Raw genomic sequence first — 16,231 nt, forward strand, 5'->3', positions numbered from 1 at the left:
AACCACATTCTTTTTTGTCCCCACCCACACACTTGCTATCTGTCTGTCTGTCCAGCTATATATAGATACAAATACAAATACATATACATATACGTATACATATATATGTATGTGTACAAAGATCTCAGGGAAATGAGGAATCTATATCATACAAACCAAAGAGACCTGCTGTTCTTCATGGATTTCAGCAACTTCTTGTGACACTAAGTAATACCTACTGTAGCTTCAGAGATCTTTTATCTAAAACTACTCTCCAGGGGAATTAGCAGCTTATTTCATTTTCAAATCTCCTATGCTTTCAGATGCTTTTACTATGATTTATGCTAATATCTTTTCATAACTTCAGTCATTCTCGTCTGGCAAAGGCCACTCATAACCACATTTCTATCAGTCAGCTAACCAGAAGCAGACAGTTAAATAACCTCAAATAAAATAGGATTGCAGTTATTCAAATGGATGGTAAATATAGATATAAAGGGCCCAGTACTTACATACTATGAGACACTATTTTAGTAACAGTGGCGAATGAAAAAGAGAAGAAGGTTAAATAAGGGTAAATGTTTTGGTTTTAGCTTCAAGCTGTGCAGAAGGATATATTGGTAAGAGAGAGATGAATAATTGGATAGAGCAAAAAAAATGCGGATATGAATTGACCGTGGTCTTTAACTGCTAATAGAAACAATCATGGGACATGAGACTGTAAAGGAAAAAGATACATGAGAACATCCAAAGACACCACTCTATGAAATTCCTGCAGAGCAAGGACCAAAGGAGCATTCAAAGACGCTAAAAGGAACTAGTAGGGGAGCCACAAGCTCACAAGGCTGCAAAAGCTAAGGGAAGAAAATGTGCCAAGGAGGAAACAATGATGAACCCAGGACTCAGTCAAGATAGGCTGAGAGTGAAACCTTAGAGAAGGCATTTTTAGCAGAGAAGGTAGAAATCTGAGTGGTCAGATTGAAAACCAGAAGAGAAAACAGGTGCAAAAGTTACCAGGTGGAAAAGTTACCGGCTGGTTATTGGATGAGAGAAGGCAAATGGGCCGGTGGTGAGTACGGTTGGAAAGATGGAAAGATAGAAAGTTTTTCAAAGCTGGATATAGGAACTCTATTGGAATACTGAGAGAATAGACAACCAGTGATAAGAAAGAAAAACTTGGGGGTACATATGAGTGAGACACTTTGAGCCACTGATGGTTTATGGAACAGGATGAAGTGAAATAGGTAAATGATCTCATGGTCAATGACTAGAAAATGTAAAGTGAGAGATGGGATGTGCAGGTGATATAAGAATGCAGATTTTTCTCTCTGAAAGTGAATAAAATCTTGAGCAAAAAGGGAAAGGAGAGAAAAAGAGAATATAAGCATCAAATACTTGATAAGAGCTATAGGTGCAGGAGTCAGGGACAGTGAAAAAAATTTGTTTTGCTGCTTCTCAAGACTAAAGCATAAATTTGAAGGGGCTCAATCCCACAAGCATCCCAGATGCCCTGCAGTGAATGGATGAACTGAGTAGCATGAACAATAGCTGAGGTACGCTACAGTGGGCTATGCCATCAGATACAGGAAGTCTGGATATAATTAAAGTAGGTGAAAAACGGTACCTAGTGTAAGATGTACTGAAAGGCAAAGCAGAACCATTTTGCACTGTAGAAGAGTTGGGGATATTGATGATGGTCAGAGAAGAGCAAAGAATAAGCAACAGCAAAAAGCATAAATTAGGGATTGGAATTACAACTACTTGCAGCGCTGCTTTTTGAAAACAGACCAACTGAGAAAAAACAGTATTTATGCACTGTAGAGTCCTCTGCAGAGAGAACTGGAGGCCTCTGTGTTTTTTTGGCGGAAGGCATTCTTTAATGAGGATGAGCTAATGAATAGGAGCTGAGGAATATTTTTCGCTGCTCAGCATTAACAAGATCCATTTATTAGATTCACTAGACAAATCAATCTATTTGACTGCATATCACGTACTCTGTCTACTGAGTGCCTGTTTTATCTCAGTGCTACACCACCCGTTAGCAGATCTAATAAACAGCCATAACACATGGCACAAGAACCTCCCTTTGAGTAAGTTTTGCTTGAACCATCTGTCCTTGCCATCAGTTCTTGTCTTAGGTTAGGGTATCATCTTGGATCATTTTCAAGCTCTAAGTTATTGTGTGAAGCTGTAGAAACTTGTAATTTTCTATTCAAATCAATGAGCTTATAAAAGAAAGAACTGGTTCAGTATATGTAACAAGGTGAATGTATTCCAATCTGTAATGAGAGAGTGGTGCACATGAATGCAACTGCACCAGATGACATGAGGACAGGACATTGATAATGGCAGGAAGGTAAAGGCCACTGCTTTATTTAAGCCTTGTTTAATACATGGGATCAAGAATGTTTTATTTAAGCATATTACTTCTAATTAATACAAAGGAGGAAGCAAAGACTGAGGCCTGAATATCATTTATGTTAGTACTTACTATAGGGATGAAATAAAGCTGCAAAACTATGACCTGTGCCCTGATTTCCCAGACTGAATACCCTTTACTCCCAAATAGCAAGGACAAAGAAAGCATGGCTGAAACACCCATTTACCATCTTTTTCCTGGCAAATTTTATTCTTTATAAGCTTTGCTCTTTTTCAGTCTGTTTTGGTTGCTATTGTTTGATACAAATAAGAGCAGCACTAGGACTGCCCTGAGAAGTGCTGTTCAGTGCTGGGTTGCTCTAATGAGCAGCAGTACCACAAAGAGGCAACTCTAAGCATAGGGGTATTCAGAGAGGTACAGTAATTTAAACAACCTTTCTGTTGCTTTGTGGTTACAGGCTTTGTGTAAGTTCAGTACAGATGAAGGATTTCACAGCTACATGATCTGTGTTGCCAGGTCTCATGATTTTATCACAAGTCTTAAGACAGTTGCTTTTTTGCTTTTTTTCTTCATGTCTCAGCTCCTGGATTCAGTGACTATGTGAGAATTTCAGCTTTTGTATTTTTTAAAATATACCTCATGATTGCAGAAGAAAAATTAAATGTTACTTCTGCATAACTGTCTAAAAAAGCAGATAAATAAAGCAGTACTAAGTATATTATTTTTAGCCCATCTCACTACTTTAAACTAATAACTTGCTTTCTTAGGCCTGACTTTTGATTTCTAAACGTTGTAAATAGGCAGTAATGTTGAATTAACATCCTCAGCCTGTAGCTGATATGCTTCAGCGTAATTTTAAATTCACTATCAAAAGAATATCTTATTTTTACTGGAAACTGAGTGCCTCATCTTGCTCAAATTTCTTTGCATCTAGGAACTTCTAGCAAGCATCTAGTCAGTATTAAATATTTTTATCCTATTTTTTTAGTTGCTTTTATCTATGAACATCAAAAATGACTTGAATTCCTGCATCTACTTAACTCATCTGGATTTCCCTTGACAGATGGTTCACTGAAGTGTGTGTTTTTTCTTTCTTGGGCTGCTGTTTATGAAAATACACAGTCTAGCCTAGTTTCTATAATACCCAGGGAAATTTGTGATACTTAAAAGTAAATTTTGTTACTTCAGATTCTTTCATTGTTGAAAGGCACTCAGAGGCCTGGCTGGTCCCCTTTAACAGCAGCACTGAAGATCCAAGAGCATCTGCTATCAAGTATGTGGATAAGTTTCAGATAGGAAATGTTAAGGTTTAGGAATCAAAACAGATGGGAGATTTTTTTGACCATTTATAAACGCATTTCTGAGTGCTGAAGTAGCCAGAGTGCCCTTCCACCTAAAGGAGAAATTGTTCCCTTCATGGCTGTCAAGTGCCTAGCAAGGCTGGCTTGTGGAGTTGAACCAAAAGTGTGTCTAGATCCAGGCCAAGCACTGCCTACACAGAGATGCCTGAGGGAGCCTGTGGGCAAAAATAGAAAGGTTAGAGGTAAAAACAAAGCTGTCCGTGCACACAGACTTGGAAAAATCTCAGAGGGTTTGCTGCTTAGTTCAGAGGGTTTGCTGCTTATTTCAGCTGAGTGGTCTGTATGCCTGTATCTAGCTAATAACGCTAACACAACAAAAGAAATGAATAATGCTTCATAGATCCCTGAATGTTTTACAGAGGTGTCTGGATGTTTTTATACGCAAATTGCAATTGATAGAAGAGTCGAAAGTCAACGTTTTCTACGCTACCCTCTGGCTGTGGTTGCACATCATGAGGCCACTAGAGTCTGGCTGTAATAAATGGGATATTCACATTTCCTCTTGACCTCAGGAGGGATGCTCAGGGCTGGCTTCTACACAAGGCCTGTGTTTTGAGGATGTGACTGTTCTGTTACTGAGTGGACATACAAAAATAAAAATGTTCCAGAATCAGAAGCTGTTTCGAAATATTTGGACCTATGGGATCTGCCTCAATTGCCCAGCAAATCAGTTGCATTTCTGACTGGTTGTTTAACCCCTTGTAGTCCGTATTGGCCTCTCTAAAAAATGAGTGCTGTCCAAATGTCTTGTTTAGCTCTGGTAGGTATAGGTGCCTTACTGGAAAAAGGAAAAGAAAATCCATACCTCTTTGACTGTGAGAAAGCCCCTGGATTCACATACACTGCACAGTTGCTCACTTCAGCGAGCTGGGTAGGGAGAGGGCCTTTCTTGCCTTTCTAAGCAACAGTCCCCTATAGACTAAAGTTTAGAGCATATTCCTATAATGTGTCTCCAAACTGCCATAGGTGGAGATAGTCCTAGTGCCAAGGTTTCCCATCCTGTGAGTGCCCTAGCCATTAGGATACAATGCTCCCCAACAGCTGTTTTTTCTCAGAAAATAGGGATGCAGTTTTCATGCCCAGATAGTGGGTGTAGGCTAAAAAGCCTAGGAAGAGGTGCCTAGGGCTGAGTGTCACATCCTATTTTAGCACCTGATTTTCAGCATGTAACTTCCATTGAGGAGTCTGGGTATATTTTTTTGCTGTTTCCTGAAATGCATATTAACCATATTTGACTGGCCTTCCAGTCTTCAAAGCTGAACTTACTGCTACACTCTTCTCCTCAAGTGGTGTCTGTGAAAAAGCCACCTGTTTCAAGAAGGGTTAAATAGTGCCAGGTGTATGACAATGTTTTTGGCCACGAAGACCTCACTGGAGTTGAACCAATGCTAGATCAGTAGTGGTATTGATCCTACAGAAAAGTATTGGTTAGGAAACAAATGAAATGAAGACTTCATTGTGTGGGACTCAATTTTTCCTTTCCACTTCTGTAATGAAATTCGAAGTACTGAAAAACAATTTATTTTATTGTTAGAAAATGAATATTTGTGTATGTATGTTATATATATTATATATATTCTGACTCTGCAGAACTAGAGACTTGAGCTGGTCTATGTGCAAGGTGAGAAGTCAGGAGTGGCTGTAGCTTTTCAAAATTTAAGACTTCCGATTTACCAAATCCATTTCCTGTGCTGATCAACCTGTATTTCTTTAGCTACGAAGATGAGTTGCTGTCATTAAAAGACTTAAAGTTTGCTCTAAAACAAAATAACATTTTGTTAAATTTAAGTTGTGATAGAAAATCGTTTTATATATAGAGAGAAATTATACATGTGTATAGTGTTAAAGACAGGTCAATACAATAAGACTCAAAAATTAATTGTCCTGGAGAATTATCATCAAGTATCTGTTTGTCAGTGGAGGCTTCTAGGCCTTTTGGTTCAGTAGTGTTTCCAGAAGCATGCACATTTTCGGAATAGCAACAAGTGGTGAGAATGTTTTATTTCTACACAGCTGTCTGGGTTGCTTGATAAACCAGTCTTACTCAGCTGTCACACATTCTAGTCTTGGAGCAGGGATAGACAGCAGCAGACACTGTATTCTAGAAGGATGCAAACACTTTCTGTGAGTAACCAAGACAGGACGAGCTCCCAGTAAGAAGTTTTGTGCCTAAGAATTTTAACACAGCCTTGGCTACAGAGAATACTGAGTGGGAGTAGGAAGATGTCATTGTGTTCATATATGGTTACAGTGAGACTATTACTGAAATACAGTGTTTCTTCTGGTGACAACACTTTTCAAAAGCAAAGGAAAAATCGAAGCTCAGAGAGGAGTGTGATGATGCAGAGTGTGTAAAAATTATCTAGAAATGAGAAGCTTAAGGAGTTTTGAGTAGGTCCACCACTGAACATAGACAGGTCTCATATAGCTAGCTGCCACTTAGACATACAGGGTAAGATTATCTTAATTAACCTGGCTGTCTGCATCTAAGCTATTTATCTAGGCTGCCTTTATAATCCCACTAACCCAACCGATACAATCAGTGGAGCTTAAGACTGTTGTCCTGCCTGCCTAACCTCATCTAGGAGCTGAGTGAGGGAGCTTCAAGTTCATGCTTTAAATAAAACAGGCAGAACATCTCTTTTGTATCAAGCAAGTACTCTAATTCTTGATGTAAGAGGGGCAGGGCCCTCTTAGAATCCATCTCAGAATAGATTCACAATTACAAAACCACAGTGTATGACAGATACTACATGAAGCCTAACATCAGGCACCTAACTACCTCTATTCAACATTTTCAGTGTTTTTTGCTAGCTTAGTCAGCTCCATCACCAGCAGCAGGCTGCCCTCTGAAGTCTCCTTTGGTGGGTTGCTCTACACATGTAGTATTTAGGACAACCTGGTCACCCAGCTGATTGCAGTGAAATCCACTAAGTGCCATCATACGTAAAGATAAGGTGCTGCATAGCTCAGTGTTGAATCTAAGTCCTCTTTGTCAATCCTACCTGAAGCCTGCAATCAAGATAACCATAACAGTCCCTTTTAGCCTCTACAAAGGCCTTCTCAATAACATCCCCATTGCATTATGCTTAGTGTTTTGCTCTTTTCAGTTGCCTGTCTTCTCCCTACACATCTTCGTTCTTGCCCTGTCAATCTGAAAGGAAAGAGCAATATTGGTCCTACATGAATTTTCCCACTTCCTACTATCTCCCATACCTAGCAGATCTCTCTGGAGAGTCACCTATCTTGGCTCTGCAGAAACACAAAGTCCCACCACAAATATATTTTTGATGGAGCCAATAACAAAAGAAGTGGAAGGAAGTTTCTCCAGACAGGCTGATAATACATTTTCCTGGGAAAGGAATGTGGATTAGGAAATAACTTTGGGGCAGTGCTGCAAGGGGTGTTACGTTCTCATTGAAAGGCAGAGCAATATTTGATGACAAATTTTTGTTCCACAAAATGTCCAAGTGCACTACCTGTACAACCATAAAACAGGAAGGAAGTTTTGAATGCAGTAAATCATGTTCTCTTTCAAACTGGTTGTGGATGGGTAATAGTTCTAATACTTGTGTCTCTTTGTCATTTGTTTTTAACCTGGTTTCCTAAGGAAATGAGGTATGATTATGATCTCTGTATGGGTTAGTCTCACTCTTTATCCATCTCTCAGTTGATCAGCTTCAACTAACTTTTGAACCCACTGCCAATTTCAAAACCGTTTCTCAGAGGGTAGAAATCTGAAAGATAGTTACATTCCCATAGTTTGCTGAGATATAGTGGTTAGGTAGAGGAGAATCATCTAAGTTGGTGCCCAGCTGAGGAAAAGCAGGTAGAAATCAGCCATTATGTATCCTGTTTGACAATAGCCAACTGATCAGTGAATGTGTGTGTCGCAGCCAGCCCATCAACACACACAATGCAACGTATCTATTGTCTCTGCTTTTTGAAAGGTCATGCTTGTTGGAGAAGCTAGGATTATGGTGATGGAGAGAAACACAGAAAATATATGGCAGAAATCCATAGGAAATGACATTAAACTACCAGTATTATTTTTATTATATTTCATATTTTATCATCACTTCCAGTGTATTGGTGTTGATTTAAGGAAACTAAACACTGTAAAATGTGATGATAATCATCTAAAACCATACTTTTCTAAACTCACTTCTTCATCAGGTCAATTATAATATTGATGAAAACACAGAATTAAGCTAGAAGAGTTATTAAGGTGAACTGTGAACTGTGCAGTTTGATTTCTGGAGAATGACAATAACACAGTAGAATTAACATTCTTACTCATTTTCAGTCTAAGTATAACCTAGATTGAAGAGGACCATTAAAGAACAATTGCTGAAATACAAGGAGTTACCCTGGAGCATTCTGGTCCATGGTACAGCTTCAACACACTGGCTTTCAGGAACTGGCATCCGTTTATTCTTCACTATACCTGTGACATAAGTCATTCTGTAGATGCTCTGATATGATTATTTTAGTTTTTCACTTGAAACACAATTAATTATGATTAAAGCATAGACCAATGTCGTTCATCATCAGCAGGGATATACCTCATTGAATGTCCTTCCACACAATGCTGTCGTAAGTTGCAGTCACAAATCCTCAGTCCTAACACATCTTTGATGACATGTAGATTTGGTGGGTTTTGGGTGGTGTCAGTCATCCCTGCAAAGGTAAGATCTTAACATGTTCAGCTAATATGTACAAAATGCTTGAACTATGAAATTTGTTTGGGGTTTTTTTTTTTTTTGGTATAATTTGTTTTGTGGAATCATAGGGTAATTTAGTTTAGAAGGGACAGGTGAAGGTCATCTCTTCGAACACCTTGCTCAAAGCCAGGCCAACTTTGCAATTACACTGAGTTATCTTTTATATGTTTTGCATACCTGGAGGAGGCATGCAAAAGAGTAAATTTACACCTCTTCAATAATCAAAGGAGAACAATTTTCTCCAGTGTTGCAGGAGCCTAATATTATACTCTGAGTCACTCTGTGGAGAGGTTTCACACCACACTGACTATAGGTGAAGCTAAACTGATTAGCCTCCCAAGACTGAAATCAGCCCTTGCTGATCTTTTTGCTCTGAGAGAGTAACATCTCTAAATCACAGTTTATCCAATAGTCTCTACCTGCCTATGCCTGTGCCCCATGGGTGGTATATTAAACAATTTAAGTGTCTACTCTTAAAATTTACGTAATTACCGACCCCAAAAAAAGTCTCAGCTTAGCCATTCCTGGCATATGAGCAGTTCTATCAGACATGGCCTTTTCAAGAATTGCCGCCTGAATATTTTTAAAGCCTTGAAATTAATACCCTTTAAGTTTATTGATCACATCACCTAATGGTCTAACCAACAGGTCACTTACACACTGCAGTGTAAATTCAGTTGATAGAGTGCTGTGCATGACAAAATTGTTTTGCATTACAGAATTATTTTATTATGTGCTCAGATATAATTGTGAAACACTAAGGGATATTCAGCATAAATCTGACTATGATGAAAATTTTGTTATAACTTTGTTTTACAGATTAATGAAAAACAGATTTTTTTTCTCTGAGTAGTATTTACATATTACTACATCTGTTGTGCTTCTGAAACGGATATGTCAGATGACAGAGCCTTCTTTTTCCAATACAGGCAAATGGTTTAACTATGGAATTATCTTTCTGGTTTTAATCTTGGATCTAAATATGTGGAAGAACCAAATATTTTACAAACCTCATGAATATGGTCAATATATCGGTCCTGGACAGAAGATCTACACAGTGAAGGACTCAGAAAGCTTGAAAGATCTTAACAGAACTAAGTTATCTTGGGAATGGAGATCCAATAACACTAACCCATTGACCAACAGGACCTATGCCGAAGGAGACATGTTCTTGCACAGCAGATACACAGGCTCTAGCCTTGATGTCAAATGCCTGGCTTTTATTCCAAGTTTGCTGGCTTTTGCATTGTTTGGTTTCTTCATCTGGTTTTTTGGGCGATTTCAGAAAACCGATCAAGGCATGGAGAATTTAGACAAATCATACACAAGAATGAAAAGAAAGTCACCATCAGATATGGGAATGACACGAGAAAATACACAGGTATTAGTAGAAGAACCATTGAGTTTTCAAGAACCACATCTAGTATCCATAAAATCAGACTTAAGTGAAATTGTTTTTAATTCTTCTCTCCTAACTTCTGAAAACTTGAACGCACAACTGAATGAACAAGATAGCCCTTTACAGCCAGTACCAGAGTCCTCTGTCCCTAAGAGTAATCTTGTGACCTAAAGCCTAATACCCAGGAAAATCAGTTAAGTAAGCAGTTATTATAAGAATTCAGTTTTACCTTTTGTAAGTTAAGATTTACATAGTGGTTAGAATAAGAAACTCAACCTATACCACAAAGGTGCTCAGCATGCTTTTTCTAGGGATTTTGTTTTCTATTTGTATTATAGGACATGTGCCTACTGTATATCTAACATTCCTTTATAGATTGCTTCCCAAAATTGCACAAGCTATTTATTAATACATTACCTTAACTGTACAGTAGTGTATTAGATGATTACTTGCAGGTATAAAATTCTGCCGTGGTGGTGCCTTGAGACATTAAACTTTTTTAACTGAACACCAGATGTATAGCACAGTTCTAACCTATTTTGCGAAGTTTTTTGTATATGGTTATTTCAAGTATCATTTGATGTCTTAACAGAGGAGACAAATGTAGTTATTCATAAAGAAGGGTTTCTGTTAGGACATCACAACTTGACTTTGTTGTTTACTCATCTGTGGAGTCAGTGACTTTGATGACCAGACTGCAGAGAAGCATGTTGATTACCTTTTAATTTTTGCTGGCTAGTTGCCAAACACAAGTACAGATACATTATGTGGTAAACAATAGAGTGATAATACAGCATGGGTCACTACTTACGAAAATATGACTTCTCCATCAGTAATTGCAATTAGGTGATAATGCCTAATTATATTTTTCATAATTAAAGATAAACTGCTCCTTGATTAAAAATTCTGCCCTTCACCTTTTAGAAACAGAGGTGAAAATACATAGCTGAAGCAGCTTTTTCCATCATCACACCAAACCTGGGCAACATCAAAGGGCCAATGGAGTGGTTACAATAATAGATACAGAGCCTGTTAAATCCAGTATTTGTGCAGTTAAGTGTAGATATGGTCTGGGGATACATGCTAGTGTGAAACACCACACAGACAGTCTAATTGCTCCAAAGATTGAAGAAATGTGCAGGGGTTTTCATTAAAGTAGATTAATAATGAATTGTATTGTATCCTTTTTTCCCCTCCTTCATCCATTAACCATGAATGAGTGTAACCTGGAAGCAAGAATGTGGTGCAACATTTTTTTCTGCTTCTTTGAAGGGGATATTGGAATATGAATTCCTCTGCTGTATGATCAGACTATATACAGTAAAGAAATTGCGTATCTAAAATATCACAAAGACTCTGATTTGCCTCTAATTTATTCTATGAATTGTTGTTACAAGTTACTAAATAATAAGTCATTTTTAAGTCTGAATTATTTCCCTGTCATTTACTGGTATTGCTGTATTTTGTCTTTGTGACTTTTTTATCTCAGTTGTTTTGATCTATCTGCTTTTAAGTTTTCAGAATGCTGAATTTAGCATGCATAAGAGAACTATGCATTTATTAACTGTCACTTGAGAGCCAATTTTAATAAACATAATTCGGCAATTATTTATTATAAGGTGGGAACATATCCCGTTAGTTTTGGGATTTTTTTTTAACACTTTACCCATGCATTGTCCTATTTAAAGTTATAAATATTTCCGACACTAAAAAAAGATTGATAGCATCGTAGTAATGTCAAAATCAAAGATTTTGCTTATGGAACATTTTATATTTCATCAGACGAAAGTTCCCTTTTTAATCAGGCTAAATGCATATCCATTAAAAATAAAAATAACGCTATGATTAGGTTTTGCCTAGCGCAGCCTATAAATTTGTTCTGTTGACTTAAAATATATTCAAAGCCAGACTATTAATTAGTTCTGGTAAAACACTGTGAGATCCTGCCTGTACTATATAGAAGGTGATCGTACTGATGCTTGACTTTCAAACAGAATATGATTTAGAAAAGTAAGAGCATTTGGTAAGTAGTTACAGATATAGCTAATTAATTTTGCAGATGCATGCTTCCCTGTATGTTTTAGATACTCTAAACCCAAATATTGAAAACCTCACATCAACCCCATTCCTTTTTTTTTTTTTTTTTTTGTGCATGGGAGTGCTTAAATCTATTAATATGTAGGCAGAAAATTTGAGCCTTACAGCCTGCATGACTACATGACTGAGAAAACTGTTATTAAGCAACTGATCACAGCTAAAATAGTTGTGACCTTACATTGAGATCATTACCAGGTCATCACAAGCCTGCATAAAAGAGAAGAAAAAAAGGAATCCTAGATTTTGCAGGAGTATTTCAATTAATGCCCAAGCAGAGAGACTGCTTATATCATGAATTCAGAAGGAGCCAAGAGACTCAGTATAGCCACTCGCCATGATCATCTCATCACTTGAATCAAAGGAGGAAGGACTGCTTAGTTGTGTGGGAGTTTCAAATGTAAACAGAAACACAGATGGGAGAAGAAAGGAGTATTTCCACTGTCTACTTTAGGTATCAAATTTGAGAAGCTTAAGTGAGAAGGCTTGTCTCACCCTGAGCCCCTTCTGATGTAGGCAGAGACTTGAAATAGGAATAGCCAAAAGGTGATTCAGTGCCTAACTTAGATGTTTATGTCTATAGTAGTAAGCAGTGCAACTCAGTATGGATGAATTTGTTGGTTGTGCTGAGGACCCAGTGACCACGCTTTGGGCCTTTCATGGTTTTACTTCACACTAGCCCTAGTCTGGTCCTGTAAACTGCATGCCCATTAGTGGTTAGAGTATGATTCAGTCAAATCTGGTTTGGGTACAGAGAACATACTGTTTGAACTAGAGTGCAGTAAGTGGGCACAATCAAAACTGCACTCCTGAGCTGATCTAATAGAGGTTACTAATGTAGATTCATCCTCAGTCTTCTCTTGAAGCAACTTGTCTTTCTCCAAGTTAGGGGCCTGAAATTGGTTACGTAAAATAGTTACTGGAAATACTCTTCCCCAAGCACACTCATAGTTTTCAACTGTTGTTCATAATTAACATTCTCAACTGTTTCCTTAACTCAAAACACTCCTGAAAACCTCTCTAGTATCCAGCACAACTTTGCTATGGATGGTTGAGCTCTTTCTGAAAGCTTAACTATCACACAAATTTTTTAGTCTTTTTTTTTTTCTTTTTCTGTGGAAGTTGAGGAATCCATGGAAGCTATTAAGCTTGAGGAAGTGTCCAGTCATTCACATATGTTGCACTAGTCTCCGTTCTGCTCTCTATAATAAGCCATTTAACAGTTACCATTACTACAGGGCTGGCCTGTGTCTGCTTTGTCAGAGATTGGACTTGGTACAGTAGCTTTTTCTTTAACATAGCTATACCGTACAGTGATGGATAATAGATACTCCTAAATAACATACAAAGAGGAGACATCTCGGGGCTAAGCACATAAGATTTATGAGTTCACAGGTACCTATAAATTGCTGTAGCATCCTCAACAATTACCTCTGCTGAGATAGAAACAAAATGGAGAACATAGAAGGTAAGTCTGTAGAAAGTGCCCTAAATATAATTTTCATACGTATGAAAACATATACGTACATCTAAAATCTAACTATATACGATGCGTATGTGTATTAGGAGCCTAGGAATTGGTTGATTGTCTTGGGGAAACTGTCAGTTCTCTGAAGCAGACAATTCGCTATTGTTCTCTTTATTCCTTGTTGCTCTGTGAACGTGTTCCAGGTTACTTAATTTTCTCTGCCTCCACTTCTTTTGCCTAGAAAGTGCAAAACCAAAAAGGAACATGTAATTGCATTATCTGCTTCCCCAAATTAATTTGGTGTAATTTATGTGAAAAGTAAACTTGGTCTGTTTTAAGTGTTTCTTTCCTCTGCAGCTAGTAACATCATACTCTGAGCTACTGCACTATGTTACAATATGTGCTTACTTCTTGCTTTTCCTCCAGCGAATAGCTTCCATCATGACAACCAGCTGAAAACAAAGAACAGACACCTCTCAGACACTGGAAAGATATGAATTCAGATACCTACTAGACTGGCAAGTTCATTTACCCCCAAGTGCACATGTTATGGCTTACTATTAAAAGTTGTAACAAATTTTTAACACACTATCCTTGATTTTAACAACCTTCTGGGAGAGGCTCAGTGGGAGAGAACTTTTTATGCCAAGCCATAAAGTTCAAGATAATTAAGGTCCTGCAAGCAGAGCATTGCAGCTTTTTAGGTTGCATTTAAAAGTAACTATGTTTGAGCAGATTGCAAGAACCGTAAAAATTAGATAGGCCAAACTGTAAATAAGACCATAAGGTTGATTCACTTGCAGCTGTCCAGTGCAGCATATAGACAAATCACATACTTTATCAGATGTTGGAGTGATCCTGTGCTTTGGATTATGGGTGGCGACAGGCAAAATTTTAAACTGTTTGTTAACAAACTGTTGCAGTCCTTTTCTCAACAGAGATGCCGGTGCACACATCAGACTTACCAACTGTTTACCATCCTGTCTCCCTGCTGGCCCACCACTGTGAGTCTCAAATGACAAAGGGGATGTTCATCTTCCTTTCCCTGTGCACGCAAAACTGTCCTGTGGGGAACCTGGGCTTCCTGAACATTATGTGTTGTGTCACAGTGATGCCAAATACACAAATAGGACAACCAAGGACAGGTAGAAGAATGGAGTCTCTTCCGTGAGTTCCACAGCCTTGAGATGGCTTTGGGGGCTAATGAAGCACCCATTATGTGAGCATTTCAGAGGCAAATTAATTTAAATGGAAGTCCTGTTTCATGGGAAGACTGGGGGAGAAATGGAGAGACTGTGAATTACTATAAATCTTTTCTATCTCTTTCACATATTTAAGGAGAAACAGCAAGTCCCTGTTCCCAAATGCTCATAAGCCCTTCTCAGCTTCCAGATGACTTCCAGATGAGTAGCTCTTCTGGGTGACTAGGTTTCCACACCATCTTATTTCCCTCCTAACACTTTCTCTGCATGGGACATGTCAGCAGCTTTTCACTGTTTGGAGGAAGGGGCTTGTTTCTGAAGGGGAAGCAGGGAAGAAACTTATGAAGGAGAAACCTCATGAGACTGGTCCCCTCCATAGAAACTCCTTATTGGCGAGAAGTGTGAATCTAGCTGGTTTGCAAAGAGGATTCTAGTATCATCAAATCTTTTCAGAAATGTATGTTACAGCAGCAGCATGGCCACAAAGATACTTGTGATCTCACACTTTTCCTTTGATGTCTGGCAGTTGGGGTCTGCAGAAGACCATCTTACCTGATTGCTGCAGGCAGGTCACAGATCTGGGTCTCATGCTGCTTTGTGACATCTGGAGCACTTCTCTGCATATGGAATTTCTCCTTCTCTTTCTTTTCTCTTTCTTTTTTTCCTGAAGTCTGTTTGGTTCCTCTGTTTTATTGTTTTCCAAGCAATTTTTACTTTTAGTGGCCTAAAACACAAATCACCCATCAAAGGCCCATAATTGCTGTTACTGATAAAATACCATCTGTACACAGCCTCTGCCCAGCCAAGGAGATTCTGCCGAAGAAGCAACAGGTACCTTTCCTAATGCATTAACAATCTAGGGACAGAGTTAGTGTAAAAATCGCTGCTAGCAATACTGTATGTTACATGCAGAAAGGTGTTTTGTCCTTCCAACCAGGTCCATCCATGGAGTTTTACAAAGAAATATTTGCAGGCAGGATTATTTTTATGATTCATTGTTACATTTGTTCAAGAAGATGCATGACTGTACAGCTTCCAAACAACCATAGCAATCTCTCTGCTCTTACAAGTAACTTGTCCTGCTCTCTGCTACATTCAAAGGAGACATGAGCCAAATGAACACAATGGATATTTTCCTCAACTTTGCCTTAATTCTAGCTGTTCAGTTCCTAGGGTAAAAGGGGCTTTAGTCTGCTCATGCACAAAGTCCCAGTGTGTCCTGCCCCACATAGCTTCAAGGCTGGGGATTTTAAAAAAGAGCAGGCTTCTTTCTTCTCTTCAGAAAGACAAGCATTTCTGCTGTGGCTGGCCATATTGGGACTCCTACCTACTGCCAAGGAAATGAGAAAGACAAGCAGAGAAGAGCCATAATAGTCAAAATATAAATGCAATATTTACTTGTAAAAAGTCAGTATTGACTGCATTTTGTTCCCTCCTTTTTGCAGGGGCAGTTTTAGTTGGAACTGTATATTCTTATTTCCTCAGTTGTCAGCTTCTCATTCCTTTAATCTTTTCTTTTTCCCATAGAAACCTTTTCCCCATTTTCTACCATTTAAATCTCTTTGATTCTCAACATCCTCAAAATTATCTACAATTTCCATTCTGGGCCTTTCTTTCATCTCTA

General features: G+C 38.3%; 1 protein-coding gene across 5 annotated transcripts in view; it reads left to right on the forward strand.

The window, feature by feature from the left end:
* TMEM117 (transmembrane protein 117) overlaps positions 1-13,959 on the forward strand; it is a 219,052-nt gene extending 205,093 nt beyond the window's left edge. For 2 of the 5 annotated variants that reach the window (XM_064508074.1, XM_064508076.1), the window contains exon 8: positions 9,374-11,451. In XM_064508074.1, coding sequence (XP_064364144.1) covers positions 9,374-10,014 — 641 coding nt within the window. In that variant the 3' untranslated portion in view covers positions 10,015-11,451. The other 3 variants (XM_064508082.1, XM_064508087.1, XM_064508077.1) reach the window with 3 other exon arrangements.
* Positions 13,960-16,231: the final 2,272 nt, after the last annotated feature.

This window comes from Dromaius novaehollandiae, chromosome 1 (assembly GCF_036370855.1).
Source record: "Dromaius novaehollandiae isolate bDroNov1 chromosome 1, bDroNov1.hap1, whole genome shotgun sequence".
Taxonomy (NCBI): Eukaryota; Metazoa; Chordata; class Aves; order Casuariiformes; family Dromaiidae; genus Dromaius; species Dromaius novaehollandiae.